This window comes from Oncorhynchus gorbuscha, linkage group LG24 (assembly GCF_021184085.1).
Source record: "Oncorhynchus gorbuscha isolate QuinsamMale2020 ecotype Even-year linkage group LG24, OgorEven_v1.0, whole genome shotgun sequence".
NCBI classification, from domain to species: domain Eukaryota; kingdom Metazoa; phylum Chordata; class Actinopteri; order Salmoniformes; family Salmonidae; genus Oncorhynchus; species Oncorhynchus gorbuscha.
This window is the reverse complement of record NC_060196.1, coordinates 27196513-27223988: the sequence shown is the minus strand read 5'-3', so window position 1 is coordinate 27223988 and position 27476 is coordinate 27196513. Positions and strand designations below refer to the sequence as shown.

At 44.0% G+C, this 27476-nt stretch overlaps 1 protein-coding gene and 1 long non-coding RNA gene across 2 annotated transcripts in view; one reads left to right on the top strand and one right to left on the bottom strand.

Annotated features, from left to right (window-relative positions):
* The window catches only part of LOC124012194 (ephrin type-A receptor 7-like), a 210918-nt gene extending 203256 nt beyond the window's left edge, over nucleotides 1-7662 (bottom strand). Inside the window, exons 1-2 of the mRNA XM_046325672.1 lie at nucleotides 7631-7662; nucleotides 7394-7457 (exon numbers count right to left, since the gene is read on the bottom strand). Of these exons, the coding sequence (XP_046181628.1) occupies nucleotides 7394-7457; nucleotides 7631-7662 (96 nt within the window). The remainder of the gene's footprint in view (nucleotides 1-7393; nucleotides 7458-7630) is intronic.
* A 17509-nt stretch (nucleotides 7663-25171) lies between these two features.
* Nucleotides 25172-27113, top strand: LOC124013380. The gene is made up of 3 exons (XR_006834856.1): nucleotides 25172-25479; nucleotides 25901-26093; nucleotides 26206-27113. It is a non-coding gene; the product is annotated as an uncharacterized LOC124013380 (long non-coding RNA).
* Nucleotides 27114-27476: the final 363 nt, after the last annotated feature.

Sequence of the window (27476 nt, the reverse complement as noted above, 5' to 3'; positions counted from 1 at the left end):
CAGAACAGAGAGTGAGAGATAGAAATAGAGAGCAGAACGGAGAAGAGAGTCCTAAGATGCAGGCTGTCTCAGGTCTTTTCGTAGAGGCCAGACAGCTGGACAGACTGCTTATGCAGCAATACCCTTCTGTGTCTGGCTCTCTCCCCCATGCCCCTGCGGGCCCCACCTAATCGTTCATCGCCTGTCTTATTCCCTTTCCCAACGTCTCCCTCTCCCCATGAAAACGTCTCCCTCTCCCCATGATGCGAGAGACCCCAATGGTCTCCTGCTGAAAGGTTTATTCATCTCCCAGTGTCTGGTGGAAAGCAGACTGAACCAGGTTTTTCGCTAGGATTTTGCCTGTGCTTAGCTCCATTCCGCAAATGTTTTATCTTGAAAAACTCCCCAGTCCTAAACGATGACAAGCATACCCAAAACATGATGCAGCAACCACTATGCTTGAAAATATGAAGAGTAGTACTCAGTGATGTATTGTATTGTATTTGCACCAAACATAACACTTCGTATTCAGGACAAAAAGTGAATTGCTTTGACACATTTTTTGCATTATTACTTTAGTGCCTTGTTGCAAACATGATGCATGTTTTGGAATAATTTGATTCTATACAAGCTTCCTTCTTTATACTCTGTCAATTAGGTTAATATTGTGGAGTAACGATATTGTTGGTGATTCATTCCCAGTTTTCTCCTATCAAAGTCATTAAACTCTGTAACTGTTTGAAAGTCACCATTTGCCTCATGGTGAAATCCTTGAGCGGTTTCCTTCCTATCCGGCAACTGAGTTAGGAAGGACTGATACACCATCCAAAATGTAACTAATTAGGGCATGAAGATGGTGGTGCAGGTGGAGGAATTTCAAGGAAGGCTCAGTGGTGGAAAAAGTACCCAATTGTCATACTTGAGTAAAAGTAAAGATACCTAATTATAAAATGACTCAAGTAAAAGTGAAATGCAGCTAGGAGAGAGGTGCTCCTGCTTCCCAAATATACCATCCCCTTCCGTAACACCCTCACCTTTTAATGGAAACATGCTTATGGCAGGCATTTCACTCCAACTAGAACATGCAAATGAGCATAGGATCAATACGTTTGTATTCACTGCTCGTAGCAACATTAGTCGTATGCCAGAGCCATTGTGAGCACTCCCCCTCGCAACTGTCTGTAACCTTTCATATGCCGGAAAATATGGTACGTTCGACCTACAAGGTACATCATACTACTGCTGTTGTGTCTGCGCACTTCAGGCGGCTACAAGCTCCACTCCATTGATCTACGTGTGAGCATGCACGTGGGTGGAGTCGTTTTTTTGGTGGGCAGCGGACTCTTTCGTTGCGTTCCACTCAGAGAGGAAGTCGGCCTTGTATAGTGTATATCCACCAGGGGGCTTGGGAACAAGAGTAGCTTACCAAGCAAGAGGGGCCGAGCCACTCTATTTGACTCTAGCTAGCGACGACATTTGAACTTCCGTGTTATGTGCCTGTTTACAAATGCTAGCTACATGTCAGGCTAGTCTGCTGTTCTATGCTTTACGACACTACGTTTTAGCCACAGAAGCAAACATGTCTCTTTTTGAATTGCAATTGCTAGAGCTTGAACAGCAAGAGCTTGAACTGCTGTTACTACAAAGTTGCAAGTTCGTCCACTGAGTACTACAAGAGGGGCCAAGGGAGAATTACCCGTCTCTTATCCAACCTCTGCGAAGCATTGACGAGGAAAGATATTTTCTATTTTTTTTCTGGATATCTGTTGCCAGATTTGACGACTTGCTTCAGCGACTTGCCTTTCACATCTCGCACACGAGAACTCACAGCTCGCAGAAAGGTTGCATGTGACCCTTTGGTTTTTGGTGAGCGACAGCACACAGCAAAAAGTATCGCTGCGAGTTATAATTTACAAGCTAGGAATCTCGACAGTTTGTGCCATTGTCAGGTGGCCAGTCTGTCTGGCATGTCCTGAAGGAGGATTTTGCTTATCCCTCCATGGCCCAATGGGCAGAAATTGGCCGAGATTTTGGGGATTGTTGCTATTATCCGTTTTGTGCAGGAGTTCTCCACGGAAAACATGTTCAGATCCGGCATACTCGGGCAGCTAATACTACAACTCCAAGGGCTTTCTCTCAATGGTTCCGATGGCACTCTGCGATGCAAGGTACTGACCATATCCAGGTAAGATACGCTAAATACATATGATGTGAAAATGATACCAATATAGACATTTTAATGATATGCCTCACATAAAAGTGATCAGGCATCCCAATAAGAGGATAGGGGACTATGTCCAAAGCATAGGCTTCACAATTGCTACAGTACACATTTGACAGCCTTCATGTTCCTATTCAATACTAATGGAAACACTTATTTCATGTTGACCTTGATGACACCAAGAAGATCTACAACTACCGCCACTCAAGAGGGATCCTTGCTGCAAGATGGGGGATCCTGGGATGAGCCCTTGATGTTGCCCCAGAGAAAGCTGAGAGACCATTGTGAAGGCCTGCGTGGCCCTCCACCACTACCTTTGCACCATAGACACTGACACCACAACACTGTCATGCAGGTGATAGAGGACCCAAAAGCGACTTAACAGAAACAGAGTTTATTCAAGTCCAAACAGGGAATAACAGAAATCCTCTAGTCTGTAGAGGGGAATAACAAGAGAAGCGGCCACAGACTGCAGGTCGCTTCGGGTAGGCGCAGGCCGTAGTTGACAGAGACACCTGCTCACACGCAGCATCTGATGAAGGCAAAAAACACGACAGGACAGGGCGAAACACAATCACAGCACGGTGAATACTAAACAAGGAACCGACGGGACAGGAACGGAACACAAAGGAATAAATAGGGACTCTAATCAGGGGAAAGGATCGGGAACAGGTGTGGGAAGACTAAATGATGATTAGGGGAATAGGAACAGCTGGGAGCAGGAACGGAACGATAGAGAGAAGAGAGAGCGAGAGAGTGAGAGGGGAGGGGGAGAGAGAGGGATAGAAAGAGGGAAAGAACCCAATAAGACCAGCAGAGGGAAACGAACAGAATGGGGAGCACAGGGACAAGACATGATAATAAATGACAAACATGACAGTACCCCCACTCACCGAGCGCCTCCTGGCGCACTCGAGGAGGAATCCTGGCGGCAACGGAGGAAATCATCGATGAGTGAACGGTCCAGCACGTCCCGAGACGGAACCCAACTCCTCTCCTCAGGACCGTAACCCTCCCAATCCACTAAGTATTGGTGACCCCGTCCCCGAGAACGCATGTCCATGATCTTATGTACCTTGTAAATAGGTGCGCTCTCGACAAGGACGGGAGGGGGGAGGGAAGACGAACGGGGGTGCGAAGAAAGGGCTTAACACAGGAGACATGGAAGACAGGATGGACGCGACGAAGATGTCGCGGAAGAAGCAGTCGCACAGCGACAGGATTGACGACCTGGGAGACACGGAACGGACCAATGAACCGCGGAGTCAACTTACGAGAAGCTGTCGTAAGAGGAAGGTTGCGAGTGGAAAGCCACACTCTCTGGCCGCAACAATACCTTGGACTCTTAATCCTGCGTTTATTGGCGGCTCTCACAGTCTTCCCCGCAGACAAAGGCAGACCGGTAGTGAAGCCTAAGGCGATGTGAGACCATGGTCGAGAAGGAATGGGGAGCGGTCTGAGACGACCGGCAGGAGGAGAGTTACCCGACTTAGTCTGCGCGCAGTCCGAACAAGCAGCCACGAAACGGCGCGTGTCACGCTCCTGAGTCGGCCACCAAAAGCGCTGGCGAATAGACGCAAGAGTGCCTCGAACACCGGGATGACCAGCTAACTTGGCAGAGTGAGCCCACTGAAGAACAGCCAGACGAGTGGAAACAGGAACGAAAAGGAGGTTACTAGGACAAGCGCGGCGACGCAGTGTGCGTGAGTGCTTGCTTAACCTGTCTTTCAATTCCCCAGACTGTTAACCCGACAACACGCCCATAAGGAAGAATCCCCTCGGGATCAGTAGAAGCCACAGAAGAACTAAACAGACGGGATAAGGCATCAGGCTTGGTGTTCTTGCTACCCGGACGGTAAGAAATCACAAACTCGAAACGAGCGAAAAACAACGCCCAACGAGCTTGACGGGCATTAAGTCGTTTGGCAGAACGGATGTACTCAAGGTTCTTATGGTCTGTCCAAACGACAAAAGGAACGGTCCCCCTCCAACCACTGTCGCCATTCGCCTAGGGCTAAGCGGATGGCGAGCAGTTCACGGTTACCCACATCATAGTTGCGCTCAGATGGCGACAGGCGATGAGAAAAATAAGCGCAAGGATGAACCTTATCGTCAGACTGGAAGCGCTGGGATAGAATGGCTCCCACGCCTACCTCTGAAGCGTCAACCTCGACAATGAATTGTCTAGTGACGTCAGGAGTAACGAGGATAGGAGCGGACGTAAAACGTTCTTTTAGAAGATCAAAAGCTCCCTGGGCGGAACCGGACCACTTAAAACACGTCTTGACAGAAGTAAGAGCTGTGAGAGGAGCAGCAACTTGACCGAAATTACGAATGAAACGCCGATAGAAATTAGCGAAACCTAAAAAGCGCTGCAACTCGACACGTGACCTTGGAACGGGCCAATCACTGACAGCTTGGACCTTAGCGGAATCCATCTGAATGCCTTCAGCGGAAATAACGGAACCGAGAAAAGTAACGGAGGAGACATGAAAAGAGCACTTCTCAGCCTTTACGTAGAGACAATTCTCTAAAAGGCGCCGTAGAACACGTCGAACGTGCTGAACATGAATCTCGAGTGACGGAGAAAAAATCAGGATATCGTCAAGATAGACAAAAACAAAGATGTTCAGCATGTCTCTCAGAACATCATTAACTAATGCCTGAAAAACAGCTGGCGCATTGGCGAGACCGAACGGCAGAACCCGGTACTCAAAATGCCCTAACGGAGTGTTAAACGCCGTTTTCCACTCGTCCCCCTCTCTGATGCGCACGAGATGGTAAGCGTTACGAAGGTCCAACTTAGTAAAGCACCTGGCTCCCTGCAGAATCTCGAAGGCTGATGACATAAGGGGAAGCGGATAACGATTCTTAACCGTTATGTCATTCAGCCTCGATAATCCACGCAGGGGCGCAGAGTACCGTCCTTCTTCTTAACAAAAAGAACCCCGCCCCGGCCGGAGAAGAAGAAGGCACTATGGTACCGGCGTCAAGAGACACAGACAAATAATCCTCGAGAGCCTTACGTTCGGGAGCCGACAGAGAGTATAGTCTACCTCGAGGAGGAGTGGTCCCCGGAAGGAGATCAATACTACAATCATACGACCGGTGAGGAGGAAGGGAGTTGGCTCGGGACCGACTGAAGACCGTGCGCAGATCATGATATTCCTCCGGCACTCCTGTCAAATCGCCAGGTTCCTCCTGAGAAGTAGGGACAGAAGAAACGGGAGGGATGGCAGACATTAAACACTTCACATGACAAGAAACGTTCCAGGATAGGATAGAATTACTAGACCAATTAATAGAAGGATTATGACATACTAGCCAGGGATGACCCAAAACAACAGGTGTAAACGGTGAACGGAAAATCAAAAAGAAATAGTCTCACTGTGGTTACCAGATACTGTGAGAGTTAAAGGTAGTGTCTCAAATTTGATACTGGGAAGATGACTACCATCTAAGGCAAACATGGGCGTAGGCTTGTCTAACGGTCTGAAAGGAATGTTATGTTTCCGAACCCATGCTTCGTCCATGAAACAACCCTCAGCCCCAGAGTCAATCAAGGCACTGCATGTAGCACCCGAACCGGTCCAGCGTAGATGGACCGACATAGTAGTACAAGATCTAGATGAAGAGACCTGAGTAGTAGCGCTCACCAGTAGCCCTCCGCTTACTGATGGGCTCTGGCCTCTTACTGGACATGAATTAACAAAATGTCCAGCAACTCCGCAATAGAGGCACAGGCGGTTGGTGATCCTCCGTTCCCTCTCCTTAGTCGAGATGCGAATCCCTCCCAGCTGCATGGGCTCAGTCTCAAAGCCAGAGGAGGGAGATGGTTGCGATGCGGAGCAGGGAAACACCGTTGATGCGAGCTCTCTTCCACGAGCCCGGTGACGAAGATCTACCCGTCGTTCTATGCGGATGGCGAGAGCAATCAAAGAGTCCACATCTGAAGGAACCTCCCGGGAGAGAATCTCATCCTTAACCACTGCGTGGAGTCCCTCCAGAAAACGAGCGAGCAGCGCCGGCTCGTTCCACTCACTAGAGGCAGCAAGAGTGCGAAACTCAATAGAATAATCCGTTATGGACCGTTCACCTTGGCATAAGGAAGCCAGGGCCCTAGAAGCCTCCCTACCAAAAACTGAACGGTCAAAAACCCGAATCATCTCCTCTTTAAAGTTCTGGAACTTGTTAGAGCAATCAGCCCTTGCCTCCCAGATAGCTGTGCCCCATTCTCGAGCCCGGCCAGTAAGGAGTGAAATGACGTAAGCAACCCGAGCTCTCTCTCTAGAGTATGTGTTGGGTTGGAGAGAGAACACAATCTCACACTGCGTGAGAAAGGAGCGGCACTCAGTGGGCTGCCCGGAGTAGCAAGGTGGGTTATTAACCCTAGGTTCTGGAGGCTCGGCAGGCCAGGAAGTAACAGGTGGCACGAGACGTAGACTCTGGAACTGTCCAGAGAGGTCGGAAACCTGAGCGGCCAGGTTCTCCACGGCATGGCGAGCAGCAGACAATTCCTGCTCGTGTCTGCCGAGCATGGCTCCTTGGATCTTGACGGCAGTGTAACGAGCGTCTGAAGTCGCTGGGTCCATTCCTTGGTCGGTTCCTTCTGTCATGCAGGTGATAGAGGACCCAAAAGCGACTTAACAGAAACAGAGTTTATTCAAGTCCAAACAGGGAATAACAGAAATCCTCTAGTCTGTAGAGGGGAATAACAAGAGAAGCGGCCACAGACTGCAGGTCGCCGGGTAGGCGCAGGCCGTAGTTGACAGAGACACCTGCTCACACGCAGCATCTGATGAAGGCAAAAAACACGACAGGACAGGGCGAAACACAATCACAGCACGGTGAATACTAAACAAGGAACCGACGGGACAGGAACGGAACACAAAGGAATAAATAGGGACTCTAATCAGGGGAAAGGATCGGGAACAGGTGTGGGAAGACTAAATGATGATTAGGGGAATAGGAACAGCTGGGAGCAGGAACGGAACGATAGAGAGAAGAGAGAGCGAGAGAGTGAGAGGGGGAGGGGGAGAGAGAGGGATAGAAAGAGGGAAAGAACCCAATAAGACCAGCAGAGGGAAACGAACAGAATGGGGAGCACAGGGACAAGACATGATAATAAATGACAAACATGACAAACACAGATTCATCAACACGGTACAGCCACCCCACGTTTGTTGACCACACCACACCCACTGGGGACCGGCTTCCAGGAGAGTGGAGACAGGTGGTACGAGGGAACACCAGCTTCCTGGAAACCAAGAAACATATCGGCAGACAGGTCAAACAGAGTTGCTATAGACGTGCACAACAACCTAAAGGACTACTTCCTCACACCAGCAGGTCAGGTGTCTTTCCAAAATGCTGCTATCACACCCTACTCTAAATGTTGGAGTGTGGTTTAGAAAACAGGTGCACGCATACCTTCTCTTCTGGTTGATGACGGTTTGACTCATGTTGTGAGCCTCACACTTGGTTTTGCTGTTTTTCTTATTCACACTTCACAAATCACTAAATGACAGTCATTTCATCCTTGTTTTAGTTTTTCATATTCTTGGGGGGAGGCTAGACCCTCAAAACATTTACCTAACCTTGTGTTGTGTGTAGTGGCCTTTCGCGGAGACATTTCCTGCTATGGTAAAGGGGTGAGAACGGCTGTCCAGCTGAGGACAATAAGGCCAGATCCTCGAAACATTGACCTCATCTACATACAACAAGTTTAAACATGGTCATGTGTAGTGTACTTTTAACGGGGAACCGTCCTGCTTTGGTACATGGGTGACTGTCCAGCTGTAGACATTAAAGACCACCAAGACATTAACCTCATCTACATGGCTCAGGTACAAAGCAGTACAAGTTGACTGAGTCACTTGTACTGAAATGAATAACCAGACAAATACATTTGCAGTTCTTTTAGATGTTTATTTACTATCCCAAGAGGAAAACAGCTAAATGCAATACACAGGTGAAAAGTGTGGTGAAAGTCAAAAATAAGAGAAAAAAACAGTAACATATGAATGAGGAAATAAGTACAAAAAAATGCAACACCCCTGCAGTATATTACTCACCACCATACGTTCCGTATGAATAAGAATAAAGCACACAACAGGTTTAGGGGTGAGACAAACAGGAGACGGTGATCAGCAGGAAGAGACATCATCCATGGCACCACGACATCGTAGACGGCTTTTGCTGGACACTGCTGCTGATTCTGTAATTCCTGGTGCAGTTTCTTTAAGTCATCCACCCGCTGCGTCATGTCAGTGTCCGAAGGATCCTCAGCTGTCTTCCTCTTCCAGCCATTGGAGCTGGATCGGGGAGATGGGGTGGAGGTTGTTGGAGTTGCAGGGCAGGGCAGGTGCGCCTGGATTGTGCGCCTGGTTGGGTGTTGGTAAGAAGGGCCTGGGCGTTGGGGAGAGGGGCCGGAGAGGTGATGAACCAGGCCGGGGAGATGATGAATCAAGGGGCGATTAACCACCGGTAGGTGAGCCCTCAGGGCTCAGCTCCATCTCTGGACTGTCCAAAACCGCATACTCCTCCAACACCTACAAGCAGATGGCGAATACGTTAGAATACAATGCAAGCAATCTTAAAATTCTCCATGGGCTCCTTTGAGTTAAAAAATGTTTACCCAAAAGAATTGATTTCATATACATCTCAATATAATAAACACACACACATTAGCCCTGATAATCTTATAACAGAGGCACGGAATATTTTCCATTCACAATTTCTCCCATCCAGAAAAGAGCTGATTTCTCATGTTCTAACTAGGTCTGCTAAACATAAGATCTGTCTGACGATGTTTCGCGTGAACAAGAAGCCAATCCAATAGTCTGACAATCGGTGGGACAGGCACCTGCGGCAGCCCCATTCCTCGTCTCTGTCACCCTTTTCAGATTGCGTACATACTGGTCTTTATGTTTCTTTGATATCAGTATCGGTGTTCAAATTTTGTGATATCTCCTTCTAGCTGTTGTCTTTTCCTTGCTTGTCCGAATACATCCCCATCGAAGGGTTATAAATGTTATTGTATTGTCTCACCAGCACGCACAGCGCTCCTCCGAACCGGACATAGCCATTATTGCGCTTAGAAAATCTCAAAATGGAAACCACCAAAAAGGAAGCATGCAAGTAGTAGAAATGGAGGAGCAGAACTTCCGTATTTATGCCATACTTTTACATTACCATGTAGTTTACCAATGAAATGGTCTGACAGTGAAGTGGACATACTAGGTATTCATGTTTATCCGCCCTCTCCTCCCCTCCCAATGTACAGGCAGACGCAGGCTCTATGTCCAGGCAGTAAATTACGACATGATAGCCACACCTCTGAGAGACACACATAAATCCACCTCCTCACAATTAAACCAAGGGTAGGCGAAGGACTTCTGCCCTTAAAATGCAACAAAAAAAAGGACGAATGGGCCGGGTTGACTAGACAAAGTGAGATCATACCTAAAAGATGTGGTAACATTTTGAAAATAAAGATACTATATCATATATAATACGGTAATATAAGATGATATTTAATATATGATAACAGCTATGAACCACTTTCTGAACCCAGTGATACGATCCGATATAGAATCAGAATGTAGAGCACATGCCTTCTGAATAAGAATCTTCTCAATCACACTCCATCCCTTCCCATGCATTCCATATCTTGTTCCCGGGGCTCTCTCCCTCTATACGTTCCCCTCAGTGCCGATAAAGCAGGGTCCTTAATTAAATTTGCACACGTACTCATTCTGTTTTCTCCCCCTCTATAAGTGCCGTTTTAAGTGGGGCCCCTAATGAAACAGAGAGCTGCAAATAAATGAATGTGAATTAGGTAGCCAACCATCTCCAGACAGGCCTCCCTGGGGATATTAACATATTATCACATCTAATGTAATTTCTTGCATGTTCCCACTATCAAAAATCCCCCCTTTCTAAATTAATTTAGAGAAGTGAAAATGAAATTAAAGCTAAACCAGGAAACACAATTGCTACGTTTCACCATGATGAGATTACGTTGATTGGTGACTTTAGTGAACTCTGACGCTGGCATTTGTGGGCTGGTGGTGGGTGGTGTGATAACCATGTAAAGTGCCGGTGCAGACTATATAGAATAATGGTTATATAAGTCATGTGACATGAAGAGAAAGAGCACGTGAGTTGATCAGATATGTACTGGCTAGCGGCCAAGACAGATGGACTATGATTGGTGGACAGGCCGTGTGTCGGGATATACGATCATGGTGTGGAATAGGATGAGTTCACACCCACACCTACACCTACACACACACACACACACGCACACGCACACGCACACACACACACACACACACACATGATGGCGGGCCCTCGAAGTGACTCTGTACACTGAATGCAAGGATTTCCTTTGTGTTGTCTAAGGAATGTTGCATTATCTCACCAACCCCGTCTTGTCACATCTCTGTGAAGCAGTGGGTTCTGTTGCGTTAACACCCAGTAGGTCTGCTATCTGATTGGAAGTTAACTCAACAGTAACACTATTGCTCCTCAACAACATATTTTGAATCCAAACAGACAGATGTTATAAAAGGGTCTCAGGTGAATTGTGTCTTTTCTGTGGGCCCCTGCGTCTCCGCTCCTAGAGGATGCATCGAGGGGAGGGCCTCCTTTGACAAAGTCATTGGTGTGGATTGATTACACCTTCATGATGAACGTGTGATAGAATCTCAGCCGGGGAGTGGAGGAGACAGTTAGTGCCATGTTTCGCCCCGACCTTACGCTCTACCTCCACTCTGCCTTGTCTCTATCTTGTCTCTCTTTCTCTTTCTATGTCTGTCTCTATTTCTCTGTTTCTCGCTCTCTCTCAATTCAGTTCAAAGAGCTTTATTGGCATGGGAAGCATATGTTTACATTGCTAAAGGAAGTGAAATAGATCATTTAAAAAAGTGAAATAAACAATAAAAAATGAACAGTAAACATTACACTCACAAAAGTTCAAAAGGAATAGAGACATTTCAAATGTCATTTTATGGCTACATACAGTGTTGTAATGAAGTACAAAAGGGAAAATAAATTAACATAAATATGGGTTGTATTTACAATGGTGTTTGTTCTTCACTGGTTGTCCTTTTTTTGTGGCAGCAAGTCACAAATCTCGCCTCTGTGATATTTCACCCAATAGATATGTGACCGACCGGCTCAAATCGGTCTTATCGAGCAAAATTAGATTATTATTATTATTTTCTTCACAAGGTCCTTTTCTGTTGTTCTGGGATTGATTTGCACCTTGCGCACCAAAGTACATTCATCTCTTGGAGACAGAACTCGTCTCCTTCCTGAGCGGTATGACAGCTGCGTGGTCCCATGGTGTTTATACATGCATACTATTGTTTGTGCAGATGAACATGGTACATTCAGGCATTTGAAAATTGCTCCCAAGGATGAAGCAGACTTGTGGAGGTCTACAATTATTTTCTTCTGAGTTCTTGGCTAATTTCTTTTGATATTCCCATGATGTCAAACAAAGAGACACTGAGTTTGAAGGTAGGCCTTGATAACATCCACATGCACACCTCCAATTGACTCAAATTATGTCAATTAGCCTATCAGAAGCTTCTAAAGACATTACATCATTTTCTGGAATTTTCCAAGCACAGTCAACTCTGACCCACTGGAATTGTGATACAGTGAATTACAAGTGAAATAATCTGTCTGTAAACAATTGTTGGAAAAATGACTTGTGTCATGCACAAAGTAGATTTTTACAAAACTAGAGTTTGTTAAGAAGACATTTGTGGAGTGGTTGAAAAATGAGTTTTAAATGACTCCAACCTAGGTGCGTGTAAACTTCAGACTTCAACTGTATGTGTCTCTAATATGTTCATACATTTGGCATGAGGGTAAAAGAAGTGCAGCTCAGTTTCCACCTCCTTTTGCGTGGAAGTGTGCACATAGCCGCTCTTCTCGAGAGCCAGTTGCCAGGTATGCCTATGGCGGCCTCTCTCAATAGCAAGGCTATGCTCCCTGAGTCTGTACATTGTCAAATCTTTCCTTAATTTTGGGTCTGTCACAGTGGTCATGTATTTTGCCAGTCTCTGTTTAGGGCCAAATTGCATTCTAGTTTGCTCTGTTTTTTTCTTAAATCTTTCCAATGTGCAAAGTAATTATCTTTTTGTTTTCTCATTATTTGGTTGGGTCTAATTGTGTTTTCTTACCGGACTCTTCTCCTGGTTATTCTCTCTGTAGGTATTGTTATGGAATGTTTGGGAATCGCTCCCTTTTTAGGTGGTTGTAGAATTTAGAATCTCTTTTCTGGATTATCAAAATTAGCGGGTATCGGCCTTATTCTGCTCTGCATGTATTATTTTGTATTTTATTCTGTTGTACACTGAGGATATTTTTGCAGAATTCTGCATGCGGAGTCTCAATTTGGTGTTTGTGCTATTTTGTGAATTTTTGGTTTGTGAGCGGACCCCAGACCTCACCATAAAGGGCAATGGGTTCTATAACTGATTCAAGGTGTTTTAGACAGATCCTAATTGGTATGTCGAATTTTATGTTCCTTTTTATGTTCCTTTAGAAGGCCCTTCTTGCCTTGTCTCTCAGATCGTTCACAGCTTTGTGGAAGTTACCTGTGTCGCTGATGTTTAGGCTGAGGTATGTATAGGGGCAAAGGCACAGGAAGGCAGGCAGGCCCAGACTCAGGACAGGCAAGGGTCAAAACCAGGAGGACGAGAAAAAGAGAGACTGGGGAAAAGCAGGAGCTGAGACAAACCGCTGGTTGACTTGAACAATCAAGACGAACTGGCACAGACAGACAGAAAACACAGCTATAAATACCCAGGGGATATTTGGAGACAAGCACAAGGACAGGTGAAACAGATGATGGCATGACAAAAAGATCAGGCCTTTTTGGTTTGGAGGGTTTGCATTTTGTCCTGTAGTTCATTCAATGTAATTGGAGAATTCAGTGGGTTCTGGTAGTCGTTAATAGTTGATTCTAAGATTTGTATTTGATCATGTATATGTTTTTTCTGTTTTTTATTTGTTATAGAGCTAAAACGATTGGAGAAGTGGTTTATCCATACATCTCCATTTTGGATAGATAACACTTTGTGTTGTTTTTTTTGTGTGTTCCAATTTTCCCGGAAGTGGTTAGATTCTATGGATTTTTCAATTACATTGAGCTGATTTCTGACGTGCTGTTCCTTCTTTTTCCGTAGTGCATGTCTGTGTTGTTTTAGTGATTCACCATACTGAAGGCGTAGGCTCCAGTTTTCTCCGTCTATGTTTTTGGTTGGATAGGTTTCTCAATTTCTTTCTTAGGTTTTTGCATTCTTCATCAAACCATTTGTCATTGTTGTTAATTTTCTTAGGGTGTCTGTTTGACATTTTTAGATTCGATAGGGAAGCTGAAAGGTCAAATATACTGTTAAGATTTTCTACTGCCAAGTTTACTCCTTTGCTATTACAGTCAAGCATTTTATCCAGGAAGTTGTCTAAAGGGATTTAATTAGTTCTTGCCTAATTGTTTTTTGGTAGGTTTCTACACTACTTTCCTTCCACTATAGAATTTCTTAATATTATGTAGTTCCTTTGGCTTTGATGACTCATGATTGAGTATTGCTCAGTTCACGTAGACTTAGATTTTGCTGTGATCTGATAGGGGTGTCAGGGGGCTGAGTGTGAATGCTCTGAGAGACTCTGGGTTGAGGTCAGTGATAAAGTAATCTACAGTACTACTGCCAAGGGATGAGCTGTAGGTGTACCTACTGTAAGAGTCACCTCGAAGCCTACCATTGACTATGTACAGACCCAGAGCTGCGTGTGACAGAGCTGTAGGTGTACCTACTGTAAGAGTCACCTCGAAGCCTACCATTGACTATATACAGACCCAGAGCTGCGTGTGACAGAGCTGTAGGTGTACCTACTGTAAGAGTCACCTCGAAGCCTACCATTGACTATGTACAGACCCAGAGCTGCGTGCGACAGAGCTGTAGGTGTACCTACTGTAAGAGTCACCTCGAAGCCTACCATTGACTATGTACAGACCCAGAGCTGCGTGTGACAGAGCTGTAGGTGTACCTACTGTAAGAGTCACCTCGAAGCCTACCATTGACTATGTACAGACCCAGAGCTGCGTGCGACAGAGCTGCAGAAGTTGTGACCCGTTTTTGTTGGTCGTTTTGTCAGAGTTGTGTCTAGGGTGGCATATTTGGGAGGGAACCCCCAGGTAGGTGTTTGTCCCCCTGTGTGCTAAGAGTGTCACGTTCTTTGTCCAGTTGTTGCATTTAGGTCGCCACAGACTAGTACATGTCCCTGAGCTTGGAAATGGTTGATCTCCCCCTCTCTCTCTCTCTGTCTCTCACTCTCTCTGTCTGTCTCTCAGAGGGCTGGGCATGTGGTGCGTGATTGGTCTCTTTGTCACCATTAGAATTAATATGCCTCTTCGGGGGAGAAAGACGGCATAAATGAATAAATATGGAAATATAGAACAAGCAGGATGAGCCTGGCCGACAAATGGACAATGAAGTGTCTGGCCCCACAATGCTGCCGTCATTAGTATTAATATGAGTGTAGTTGGGGTACAGGGGGATGAATAAGGAGAGGTGGGGATGAGCAGATGAGGCCATGCGGAGTGGAGAAGAGGTGGAGGGATGGAGCGAGGGGGGTGAAGTGTGTCTGGTTTTCACAATGAGGTTAGGGTGATGAATGGCCATGCTTCTCTGGGGCACGGAATCTGTTTGTGTCGCCCTCGCCTCGCGGACACAGCTAGCAACAACGCCGGGCTACAGCCATGGCAGCTGTGTTTGGTAATTAAGTGGCGTACATAGATGCGTCCCTCATCCATCCATCTCCCTCACGGACCAAGCGTCTGACACAACGGGAGTAAGGAGTGGGTGAGGAGGGCGGTGCCGAGCAGATTAAAGTTAGAGGAAGAGTTCGAGTCCAACCACTAACTGATTTAAAGTGTTATTGAGGTGATTTAGAGCCAGGATGTAAAGTCTCATTCCACAGTGAAAGAGAGAGTGAGAGTGGGATAGAGAGAGAAACAAGACAGACATTGGTAGAAGATAGCAAGGATTTTCAATGTTATTTTTGGTCATTTTTATCATGACCACAAAATCACTTCTCTTTTTCATTTCACCCCTTTCATTTTCTTGAAGTGTGAAATCACTAAATTCAATCTTGTGTAATCCTCTATCATCATAACAAAATATACATTTCATCAGATCAGACATAGACTCAAATCTTTCTCCCAAATAAATCTACAGACACTGCCCTCAATCTCTCCTCAGATGAGAAGAATGCTATTCAACTAAAAGCCCACATAACAATGTTGTGTGAAACATATAGGGCCCGATTCCGAGAAATGACTCTCAGATGAGTCCCCATTGAGTTTGAGTTTTACATCAGGACAAGGTTTAATCTGTGTCCAGGAAAACGGCCCATAACGTATAAGGTCTATGGAGGAGCACAAACTACAAATGGTGGTATCGCAAATATTCCCATTTCAGACCACATCAATTATCAATTGATGTGACCTCATTTCCTAACACCGTGCAGTGGCGTGAAATCACAACAGTCCCAGCTAGCTCCAGTGACAAAAACCTGACTAGATGTCCCCATCCCTGTGCTATCAGATCCAAACCCTCTTATCACAGACCTACACAGTGACATTAGCATTAAGATATGGCCTTCCCGGTCTCTTCTGTTAAATACTGTCCCGATAGGATCATAACCTAACAACCGTTTTCTCACTCTCCAGTAGCAGCAGTTTTCCATTAAAAGAGATGGCTTTTGAGATAGCCACGGTGCAGCACGGAGTTCTACACATACACACACTACACAACTAGTGGGATGGAATTTAAAGACCGGCATTGAATTTAACACTAAAACACGTGTAAGATACATGGAAATCCAAACTAGTCAGACATAAGCCCAGGTTTGAGCTTTTTAACAAATCAATTGATTTTACTTGAAAGCTAAAAGAAAATACGTATAGACATAGTAGATACATTTTAAAACCTGTCAGCGATGAGACAATAAAGTTAATGAATTATTTCAATTGTGGTCCCTGTCATCGCCTCCTATGCGCAGTCAGGGACAATGATAAAAACTGAAAGGAACACCCAGGTTGTTTTGGCTGTACCCTTGTCGCTGTTGATGGTGTTGGGTGTACTGGTGTGCTTTTACAGAAAAACAGTGGGTTGTTCCGGGTAATCTTCCACTTGATCAGAGTGCTGATGGAAGTCTGAGACGCACTGCGTCGCTGGCAGTGTGTTTCCGGGGTGTGGGGGTCGGGGAGCCTGGGCGAGCGGCGTGGGAGGCGATGACAGTGACGGAGATGAGGACGCAGCAGTAATGGAGTTTACTAACGGCCAGTGCATCATGGTGACAGACACCAGTCCCCCAGACACTGTGGGAGTTTAAAGAGCTCATTCACTTTCATTGCTGCTCCGTTCCCCACATGGGAGGAGGGATGGTGACACACGTACACACACAATGACACAAATAATACACACTGTCAAATGCACACACACATACATGAAGATGCATGCACACAATCTCACTCTCGCACACACGCATGGTCGCACGCACACACACACACACACACACACACACACACACACACACACACACACACACACACACACACACACACACACACACACACACACACACACACACACACACACACACACACACACACACACACACACACACACACACACACACACACACACACACACACACTACATTACTGTGACAAGAGCTCATTCAAGTTCCCCAGGGGGAGACCAGGGGCCAACATCACTTGGAAAATGAGCTGCAGAGAATTTTCCCTTGTTACATCACAAATAACATGAAGTAGCGATGTGTTCCCAACGTACCAAACACATGGGAATAGCTAGGTAGTGTCTTTCTGAAAACACACTCTCTCCATCAGGGGTTAAGTAATTGACAGCATTACACTAGAAAAACAATGTGCATATGTCATAGGAATATTACTTATCTCTGAGTTGTGAGTTGTGTTGTGGTTAGGCTATTGTTCTGTGTACGCTCATCTCTAGCAGTTGCTTGTCATTTTTATATCAGTCATTACTGTAAATACCCTCATTCTGGCTGGAACACACAGCTACACTAGGCCTACACATACACAAACACACTTTCAGATTAATGTCTCTGGACCCAGTCCCATCATGGCTGTCCAGCCTCTGTGGGATCCTGTCTGGCCAGATTGAATACTGTATGCCCCTGTTACAGAGTGGGAAAAAAAGAGAAAACGAAAGAGATGGAGGAGGTGCCGGTGCCTGATGACTCCTGCACGGGTCTGTTTTTTTCGAGCCGCCCCACGCCGGCCACATAAATTCCGTGCCCCACCCGATAGCCGACATCAGGACAGATTGTTCTCCACATCCTAACCCACCCACGTACAGTATAATTGCTCTGAGAGCCATGACCGACCAAATAACATCATTATTTAATAGTGCTTATGATTCCAGAGTAGTAGGCTATTATTACCCTCCCTGCATATATTCATTTGACTGCATGTCTATTCAACATTTGGATTAAAGGAAACCATGCCATGAATTATGAACAATATCTGTACATGTTTTCAATGAGCGTTCTTACCTAATAAAAGCTGATAGCCGACATACACTACCGTACAAAAGTTTGGGGTCACTTAGAAATGTCCTTGTTTTGAAAGAAAAGCACATTTATTGTCCTTTAAAATAACATCAAATTGATCAGAAATACAGTGTAGACATTGTTAATATTGTAAATGACTATTGTAGCTGGAAACGGCAGATTTTTTATGGAATGTATACATAGGCGTACAGAGGCCCATTTACAGCAACCATCACTCCTGTGTTCCAATGGTACGTTCTGTTAGCTAATCCAAGTTTATCATTTTAAAATGCTAATTGATCATTAGAAAACCCTTTTGCAACAGCTGAAAACTGTTGTTCTGATTAAAGAAGCAATAATACTGGCCTTCTTTAGACGAGTTGAGTATCTGAAGCATCAGTATTTGTGGGTTCGATTACAGAATCAAAATGGCCGGAAACAAAGAACTTTCTTCTGAAACTCATCAGTCTATTCTTGAGAAATGAAGGCTATTCCATGCGAGAAATTGCCAAGAAACTGAAGATCTCGTACAACACTGTGTACTACTCCCTTCACAGAACAGCGCAAACTGGTTCTAACCAGAAAAGAAAGAGGAGTGGGAGGCCCTGGTGCACAACACATTAGAGTGTCTAGTTTGAGAAACAGACGCCTCACAAGTCCTCAACTGGCAGCTTCATTAAATAGTACCCGCAAAACACTAGTCTCAACATCAACAGTGAAGAGGCTATTCCGGGATACTGACCTTCTAGGCAGAGTTCCTCTGTCCAGTGTCTGTGTTATTTTGCCCATCTTAATCTTTTCTTTTTATTGGCCAGTCTGAGATATGGCTTTTTCTTTGCAACTCTGCCTAGAAGGACAGAACCCTAGAGTTGCCTCTTCAATTTTGACGTTGAGATTGGTGATTTGCCTAGTTTAATTTTTTTATATTTTTTTAAAAGTAACCTTTTTACAGAAAGGCATGACAGAATTTGCAATTACTCATGTGGAAACATTGCCTCTGCAACATGTTAACCACCTTTTCACATGTGAGGAGAATAACACTATTTCACCCTCACATGTGAACTGTAATTTTCACATGTTGAGTTTTCTTACGTGTGTGGTGGTTAAATTCTGTATTATCAATTCATTGTGAGCCCAGACACAAAGGCTACAAAAAATATTTCATAGCAAAGATCCACACCTTAGTCTACATGACAAACAACAGATGTGTGGAATGGGTCACAAGGTGAGACTTGATAAATGAGAAAGGAGTATCCCGCAGCCAGATAGCATTTTCTATGAAGACTGTTCTCACTGTTCAGAGTTTGGCCCCTAAGACGAGACTCCGATCTCATTCCTGGTACTACATAGGACAGAAACACCAACACATTCTATGGCATACATCAATTGTCAACTCCAGATACTCCCATCTCAAGTGAGGGGACTGAGCCTCTAGGTCATACACTATCCCAGGATAAGTGCAACATCAGAGATGACATACAATGGTTCCAGACACTACCCCACACATCTTGCCTCAGAACTTATCTCCCCCAAGGCCAAAGGAGGAAGTGACTGGCACACAGACATTGTGGAGACAAGTAATTGGTTCCCCATTAATCACGCCATTTCTTCACATGGTGTAAAAATAGGTAAAGACATTCACATACAATATGAAGACAATGTTCTCTCCTGTCCTCTTTCGGATATTCTGCATAGCACCAGGGACATGTGAAAGACAAGCCTGACTTCTCCCCTCTCTTCTCCCCTCTCTCCCCTCTCAGCTGAGGGAGGAAGTTCAAATGCCAATGCCAGAGTCCGAAGGGTTACATTCTAATAAACAAGCATATCATACAAGCATATTATGTTACCTAACTAATTCTGATTCTTCCGCCACACGTGTGAAACTGCAAGTGTGATTTTCACATGTGAACTTGCAATTTACAAGTGAGGTGAAAACATGTTATTCTCCTCATGTTTTCATTACACCCACCATATGATTGATATTTTCCTCAAACCTGCTAGCGGTGGAATAAAAGCATCAACCCATGGGTCACAACAACTATTGTGTTGCGAATTCCATTCTGTGACCCGATTCAGGACTCTACCCACAGGGTTATTGATGCTTCCCTCCCTCTACCGAAGAGAGGAGAGGAAAGAGTGATGGTTACTCAGATTCCACACTCAGTCTCAGTCTTATCCCTGGCTGCCAGGATGCACTTGGACTGTAGAAAAGACAGTGAAGACGAATGCACGCATGCACACAGACGAACAAACACTCCAACAGTACATCGGTCATACACATATATACACCTTTATCAACTTATCGGTTCTATCCATGACAAGAACTCACACACACACACACACACACACACACACACACACACACACACACACACACACACACACACACACACACACACACACACACACACACACACACACACACACACACACACACACACACACACACACACACACACACACACACACACACACACACACAAATCAAATAAACCACACACCACTCACCCAAGACAACAAAATAAAAAAAGAGGAGTGAGTGTGCACATGACAAATACGTTGAGACACACACGTACAAGACACAAAAACTGTAATGTGATTCCACCCTGATTGAAATCCCCTGAATTAAATCTGTTGTAAAAGGCCATATCAGGAGAGAACTAATGGGATTACCTGTGGTGGAGGAAGATGAACGGTAGGCTGGGAAGAAAGAGCGATTGGTTTATATAATGCATTAGGTTTAGACCAGGTTCCCGAGTCCCAAATGACATTCTATTCCCTATATAGTGGACTACTTTTGACCAGAGCCCATAAGGAATCCCATAGGGGTCTGGTCAAGAGGAGTGCACTACATAGGGAATAGGCTGCCATTTTGGGATGCATTGCACATCTCCTGCTGCAGCCATCATGACCTCCCTGGAGGGGTTTCGTCATCCAATAAAGACATAGTCAGACCAGAGTCTGTCTGCTCCACCCCAGTACCACACACACACACACACACACACACACACACACACACACACACACACACACACACACACACACACACACACACACACACACACACACACACACACACACACACACACACACACACACACACAATCTGATAACTTACATACACCTTAATTGGGGAGGGTGGGCTCGTGGTAGTGTCTGGAGCGGAATAAGTAGAATGTTATTAAATACGTCACATGGTTTCCATGGGTTTGATGCCATTCCATTTGCTCCATTCCAGCCATTATTATGAGCCGCCCTCCCTTTAGCACCCTCCTGTAAGTTTAAGTGATAATGCCCGAGAAGCCGGTGTTTGGAGGATATATTGGCACGGGTGTTGTTAGGCCCGCTGGTGAAATACTATGAAGTAGAAGCCATATAAACTCAAGCAAAGAACTTCATCTCCTCTTCTCCTGTGCATTTTGGTAATCGTAGTTGAGTGAGCGAGTGCTTCATTCATCGCTAGCGCAGTAATACCCACATAGTGCCTTAATACCCACAAGGACGCGGTTAGACTCATTTGTGGCCCAAAAACAAGAAGCTAGCTTTGAAGTGGGACCGGTTTGTCCGATTTAAGCAAAGGGATTGGATAAAGGGTACTGTGCAAACGTCTACTGCATGCGGTGCTTATTTCACCTCGGGGGACTTCACAACTTAGTATAACCAGTGCATGGCAAGATTCGGAATGAGACTCTGGCTGACACTAGGTGCTGTGCTGAGCGTGAATGTGAAGCCTGCAACCTCTATTTCCTACCAACCTACTGCGAGTCTCAGCAGTTGACTCAAGTTTACCGAAAAGCACCTGGAAGAATGTCCTATTGACAGATGATTCAAACTTATAACTTTTTGGATGACATGGGTCCCATCATTCCTGGCATCACTGCATTTCGTATTAAAACCTCATACCAACAGTTAAGCATTTTTCCCCCCTTTATTTATCTAGGCAAGACAGTTAAGAACAAATTCTTATTTAGAATGATAGCCTAACCCAGCCAAACCCTAACGACATTGGGCCAATTGTGCACCACCCTATGGGACTCCCAATCGCAGCAGGTTGTGATACAGACTGTAATCGAACCAGGGTCTGTCGTGACACCTCTAGCACTGAGATTCAGTGCCTTAGACCACTGCACCACTCGGTTTGGGGATAAGTGATGGATGTGTGATGGTGTGATGGTGTCATGACTCTCCTGGTCGAAGATCCAAGGCCTCAGATCAGCTTGGCAAATGGCTGACAGAAAGCCTTAACCCCTCTCCCCCACAGAAGAGGAGGTAGTATCAAGATTGGAATGTCTTTGTTACAGAGACACTTTGCCGACCAAAAACGCTAATGAAAAAGTGAATATTGGAACAATATTTCTATGTAGGGATGTTAGGAATGGTCAGTGGGGACCAAAAGAATAATCATGTCATAGTGTTTATTATTTTGTGATGTTATTAAAAATTGAACCAAATACTGTAACTTAGGAAGGAAAAATTCTAGCTTTCAAGTTTCCATCCAATATGATGTTCATACAATATGAAGAACGATTAAACTATTTTTTGTTGAGATAGGCTTGTGATTTTGGTTTCTAATGAGATAATGGTTTTTCATGTCCATTGCACATTAACTAAGTCACACCCCTAATGAGTTCAGAAGAGCATGTCATTGTGATGGAACCGCCTTTCCGACCAGAGTGCTTTAAAGGACTCGCTAAGAATGAACATATCAGACCAGTAGACAGACAGTGTGAGCCGAACGTTACGAATGGTTAAGAATCTCAGACCAGCAGAAATGGTTGAAAACTCTGAAACTCAACACAAGGTTAGAATATAACCTCACCTATCAGACCAGAAAAGCGTGGAACGTTGGCCATATGTTGAAATGGTTACAGACTCTGAAACTCTCAACACAAGGTGAAGAAGATAAAGACCAGAATATTTGACAGTCTGCAGCTGTGCATGAAAACGGATCTAGAACTTGGCTATCTACTCAAGAAAGGAAGGCATAAATCCCATCTCAGACAATCACCGGTACATCTTGGTAGCTGTTCTATTTGAACACTACACTCCCTGAGAAGCTTTACAACTAAGAAGGACTTTGTGACCTCTGGTGGACAAGCAGAGGCTTACATTGAAGCCGAGCCTTACACCGAAGCGTGAACCACAAATACACTGTCCCCATAGAAGGGTTGATTGGTTCAACAGAGAGATGACAGACAAAGACATCTACACGTAAATATATACATTGCATTTGCTATCTGAATAAGCAGTGGTTTGGGTGCTAAGTATTCTGATTACTGTGAGCGTAGTTTCCAAATGTACACTACCATTCAACATTTTGGGGTCACTCAGAAATGTCCTTGTTCTCCATGAAAACTTACATGAAATGAGTTGCAAAATTAATAGGAAATATAATCAAGATATTGACAAGGTTATAAATAATGATTTTCAATTGAAATAATAATGGTGTCCTTCAAACTTTGCTTTCATCAAAGAATCCTCCATTTGCAGCAATTACGGCCTTGCAGACCTTTGGCATTCTAGTTGTCAATTTATTGAGGTAATCTGAAGAGATTTCACCCCATGCTTCCTGAAGCACCTCCTACAAGTTGGATTGGCTTGATGTGCACTTCTTATGTACCATATGGTCAAGCTGCTTCCACAACAGCTCAATAGGGTTGAGATCCAGTGACTGTGCTGGCCACTCCATTATAGACAGAAAACCAGCTGACTGCTTCTTCCCTAAATAGTTCTTGGAGTGATAGCGTTCCTTCTTCAAGATCCTTTTTCAAGATCCTTTTACAAGTCTGAGATATGGTTTTGTCTTTGCAACTCTGCCTAGAAGGCCAGCATCCCGGAGTCGCCTCTTCACTGTCATTCTGTAAAAAGGTTACTTTTAATTAGTTTATTTAAAAAAAACTTTATTTAACTAGGCAAGTCACCAGTCTCAATGTAAAAAAAAACACACAAAAAAACAGTGAAGAGGCAACTCCAGGGTGCTGTCCTTCTAGGCAGTTGCAAAGAAAAAGCCAAATCTCAGACTGGCCAATAAAAAGAAAAGATTAAGATGGGCAAAAGAACTCAGACACTGGACAGAGTAACTCCGCCTCTTCACTGTTGACGTTGAGACTAGTGTTTTGCGGGTACTATTTAGTGAAGCTGCCAGTTGAGGACTTGTGAGGCGTCTGTTTCTCAAACTAGACACTCTAATGTACTTGTACTCTTGCTCAGCTGTGCACCAGGGCCCCCACTCCTCTTTATTTTCTGGTTAGAGCCAGTTTGCGCTGTTCTGTGAAGGGAGTAGTACACAGCTTTGTACGAGATCTTCAGTTTCTTGGCAATTTCTCGCATTGAATAGCCTTCATTTCTAAAAAATAGACTGATGAGTTTCAGAAGAAAGTTATTTGTTTCTGGCCATTTTGAGCCTGTAATCGAACCCACAAATGCTGATGCTCCAGATACTCAACTAGTCTAAAGAAGGCTAGTATTATTGCTTCTTTAATCAGAACAACAGTTTTCAGCTGTGCTAACATAATTGAAAATGGGTTTTCTAATGATCAATTAGCCTTTTAAAATGATAAACTTAGATTAGCTAACACAACATGCCATTGGAACACAGGAGTGATCGTTGCTGATAATGGGCCTCTGTATGCCAATGTAGATATTCCATAAACAAATCAGCTGTTTCCAGCTACAATAGTCATTTACAACATTAACAATGTCTACACTGTATTTCTGATCAGTTTGATATTATTTTAAAGGACAAGAAATGTGCTTTTCTTTCTAAAACAAGGACATTTCTAAGTGACCACAAACTTTTGAACGGTCCCTCTCTCAACCTGACCCCTCCCTTTTGATAACCAAGCCGTCATGCTGTTCTTAGTCCACCAGGGGACTGTTTCTATTGCATTACGTTTCTATTATTATTTTTTTTCTCATGTATTAAGTGTGTATGAATTTTGTGTTATTATTTAGTTAGTTAGTAACTAAATAATTAAACCAATTTGTGTGTATGGAATGATAGTAAGGTTAGGGTTCTTGCGGATTCAAGGATTATGCCACGTTCAGAAGGAGACTGACATGTGACCCGATTCAGGAAACTCGGCGTATGTCGCAAGTCACGACTTCACAGGAGAGCCTTTTGAACGTAAATGTTTTTTTTATCAAAATGTTTTTTTTGCCTTAACACCAAACGTGTATGTCATCTGTAAATACGAATAAAATTGTTAAATTAGGAGCCTAGTTGGTTTAGCCTCAGAGAAAGTTAGCAACCATCCCGCTAGCCATGATTGGCTGAGATAATGAGTGGGCTGGACATGCCGAGATATGAGTTTGGATTGGTGAGGTGTTGCATCTTGTGTATATAAAATTAGCTGCTCCTAAAGCAGTTTTTTTTTATCTGTAACTTTAGCCATGGAGAACTGCAAATATGTTACTACTGCTCTCAATAACAATGCTTCCCTGAATTTATCAACTTGACATTTGTAGCTATCTACAAATGTCAGTCAGAAAAAGTTATGATGGACTACTTTCTGGATGACTTTTGTGCCATGCTGACTCTCTCACTCTGAAAAGAACACATTTTGAAATCAGTGGAACATAACCGGCCAAACAAGCTGTGCAAACTAAACGGAAACAACACAGGATGTCTTATAAAGTGAAGCTTTCATCCATGTATACAGGTAAGGATCCAGCAACAGATTCAGGTATTATGTTTCTTATTTTGTCAGAAAGTTGTTTTTAATTGCAAGCTAAAGCTTGCTATTAGCTAGCCAGCTGGAGTTCGATGGCTGGCTTTCTAACTAACAATGAACCTAATGTAACTTTAGCTTGCTATGACAATCGGTTTGTATTGCAAGTAACGTTACTGTATGGATTGGGATTATATTTCATATTTTAGCTAGCTAACGTTAATGTGACATGTTTAAACAAAATACCCCAAGTTAAAGCTTGCTGTAAGCTGGGGTTAGGTGGCCTGCTTGCTAGCTAACATGAACTTGTGTAGTTTTCTCAGAATGCCATTTCTCATTCTAACTAGCTAACATTGAACCTATTGGTTAACTTTAGCAAGCTATGACAATTGGTTTGTATTGCTGACGTTAGATGGCTGGCTAGCTAGCTTTGTCTGAGATTGCCGGTGTTGTGAAGGACAGCACTGTGACGGGGGTCACCATCCCACAGCTGGTTGGACTGGAGGATGGTACAGTGCTGGTGGAAAGCTATGGCTGGCAACAACACCTGACTCCGTACTTCAGGCCATTGCCACATACTGTATCAAGCAGTACCAGCACTTCAGGTAAAAAATAATTTCCATTGTATGAGTTTATTCTTATCTAAACTTTGGAGGTGAATTGATGTTGTGCAGGGTTGTAATGTCTTCAGATTTTTTCTTATTCCCTATTTTACAGCTTCAATGCTCTGGAGCCTGGTTTTGTCGCCAAAGAGCGTTCTGGCTGTCGGGACCAGGTTTCAGCTGCTGCGCATCTTTCCTCCCATAGATGGTCTGCCTGTAAAAGCACCACCTGGACTGGCCATAGACAAAATATATTTTTGACAAGTTCAGGGAGTTTAGCGACGAAGAGGCTATGGACATCACATGTCCTGGACCAAAGTCAAGGGCAGGGCAGAAACAGGCTCTCTGAATATAGATTCCCTTGTTCATGCGTGGTTTGGACAGACCAGTCATCAGCACTATCACACACACCATACTTTGCTGCTACAATTTATTTATCCTGCTGCTCAGCCACTTTACCCTGATTGTATGCATATAACTACCTCGTCTATCACTGATATTATTATTGATATTGTTCTTGCACATACTGTATATGTTATTTATATTGACACTATCCATTTCTGATATTTTTACTATGCAAGTAACCATTTGGCTGTACCGTTTACACCTTCTGTAGAGACCATCCACTTAGCAACATATTGATATATAATTAATATTGATGTGTGGTCGTAACATGATTTTGTGACATACCACAACAATATAATGTGACCGTATCAAGTGTCCACCCTTATAAATATATGGCGCATGCATCTGTTTATGTACAGTACATGTGCACCTCACTTAGGTTTCAACTCAGGTTGCATTGCCTTTACTTATGTATGGATTACTATGTGATAAGTGCATGTGTAACAGTATATAAAGTATGCTAATGTACTGGTGTGAAGGTATTTGGGCAGTGCTGTAAAGTACTTAAGTAAAAATACTTGAAAGTACTACTTAAGCAGTTTGTGGTATCTGTACATTACTTTACTATTTTATATTTTTGGCTACTTTTACTTCACTACATTCGTAAAGAAAAATGTACTTTTTACTTTAATACATTTTCCCTGACACCCAAAAGTACTTACTTTTTGACAGGAAAATGGTCCAATTCACACACTTATCCAAAGAACATCCCTGGTCATCCCTACTGCCTCTGATCTGGCCAAATCACTAAACACAAATGCTTCTTGTAAATTATGTTTGAGTGTTGGAGTGTGCCCCTGGCAATTGTCAATAAAAAAAAATATAAAAAATATAATTGTGCCATCTGGTTTAATATAAGGAATTTCAAATGATTTATACTTTTACTCTATGACAATGTGGTACTTTTTCCACCACTGGATGTGGCTGGGGATTATAGCATTTATTTCACATGACCTATCAAATTAGAAAAGTGTGTCTGGA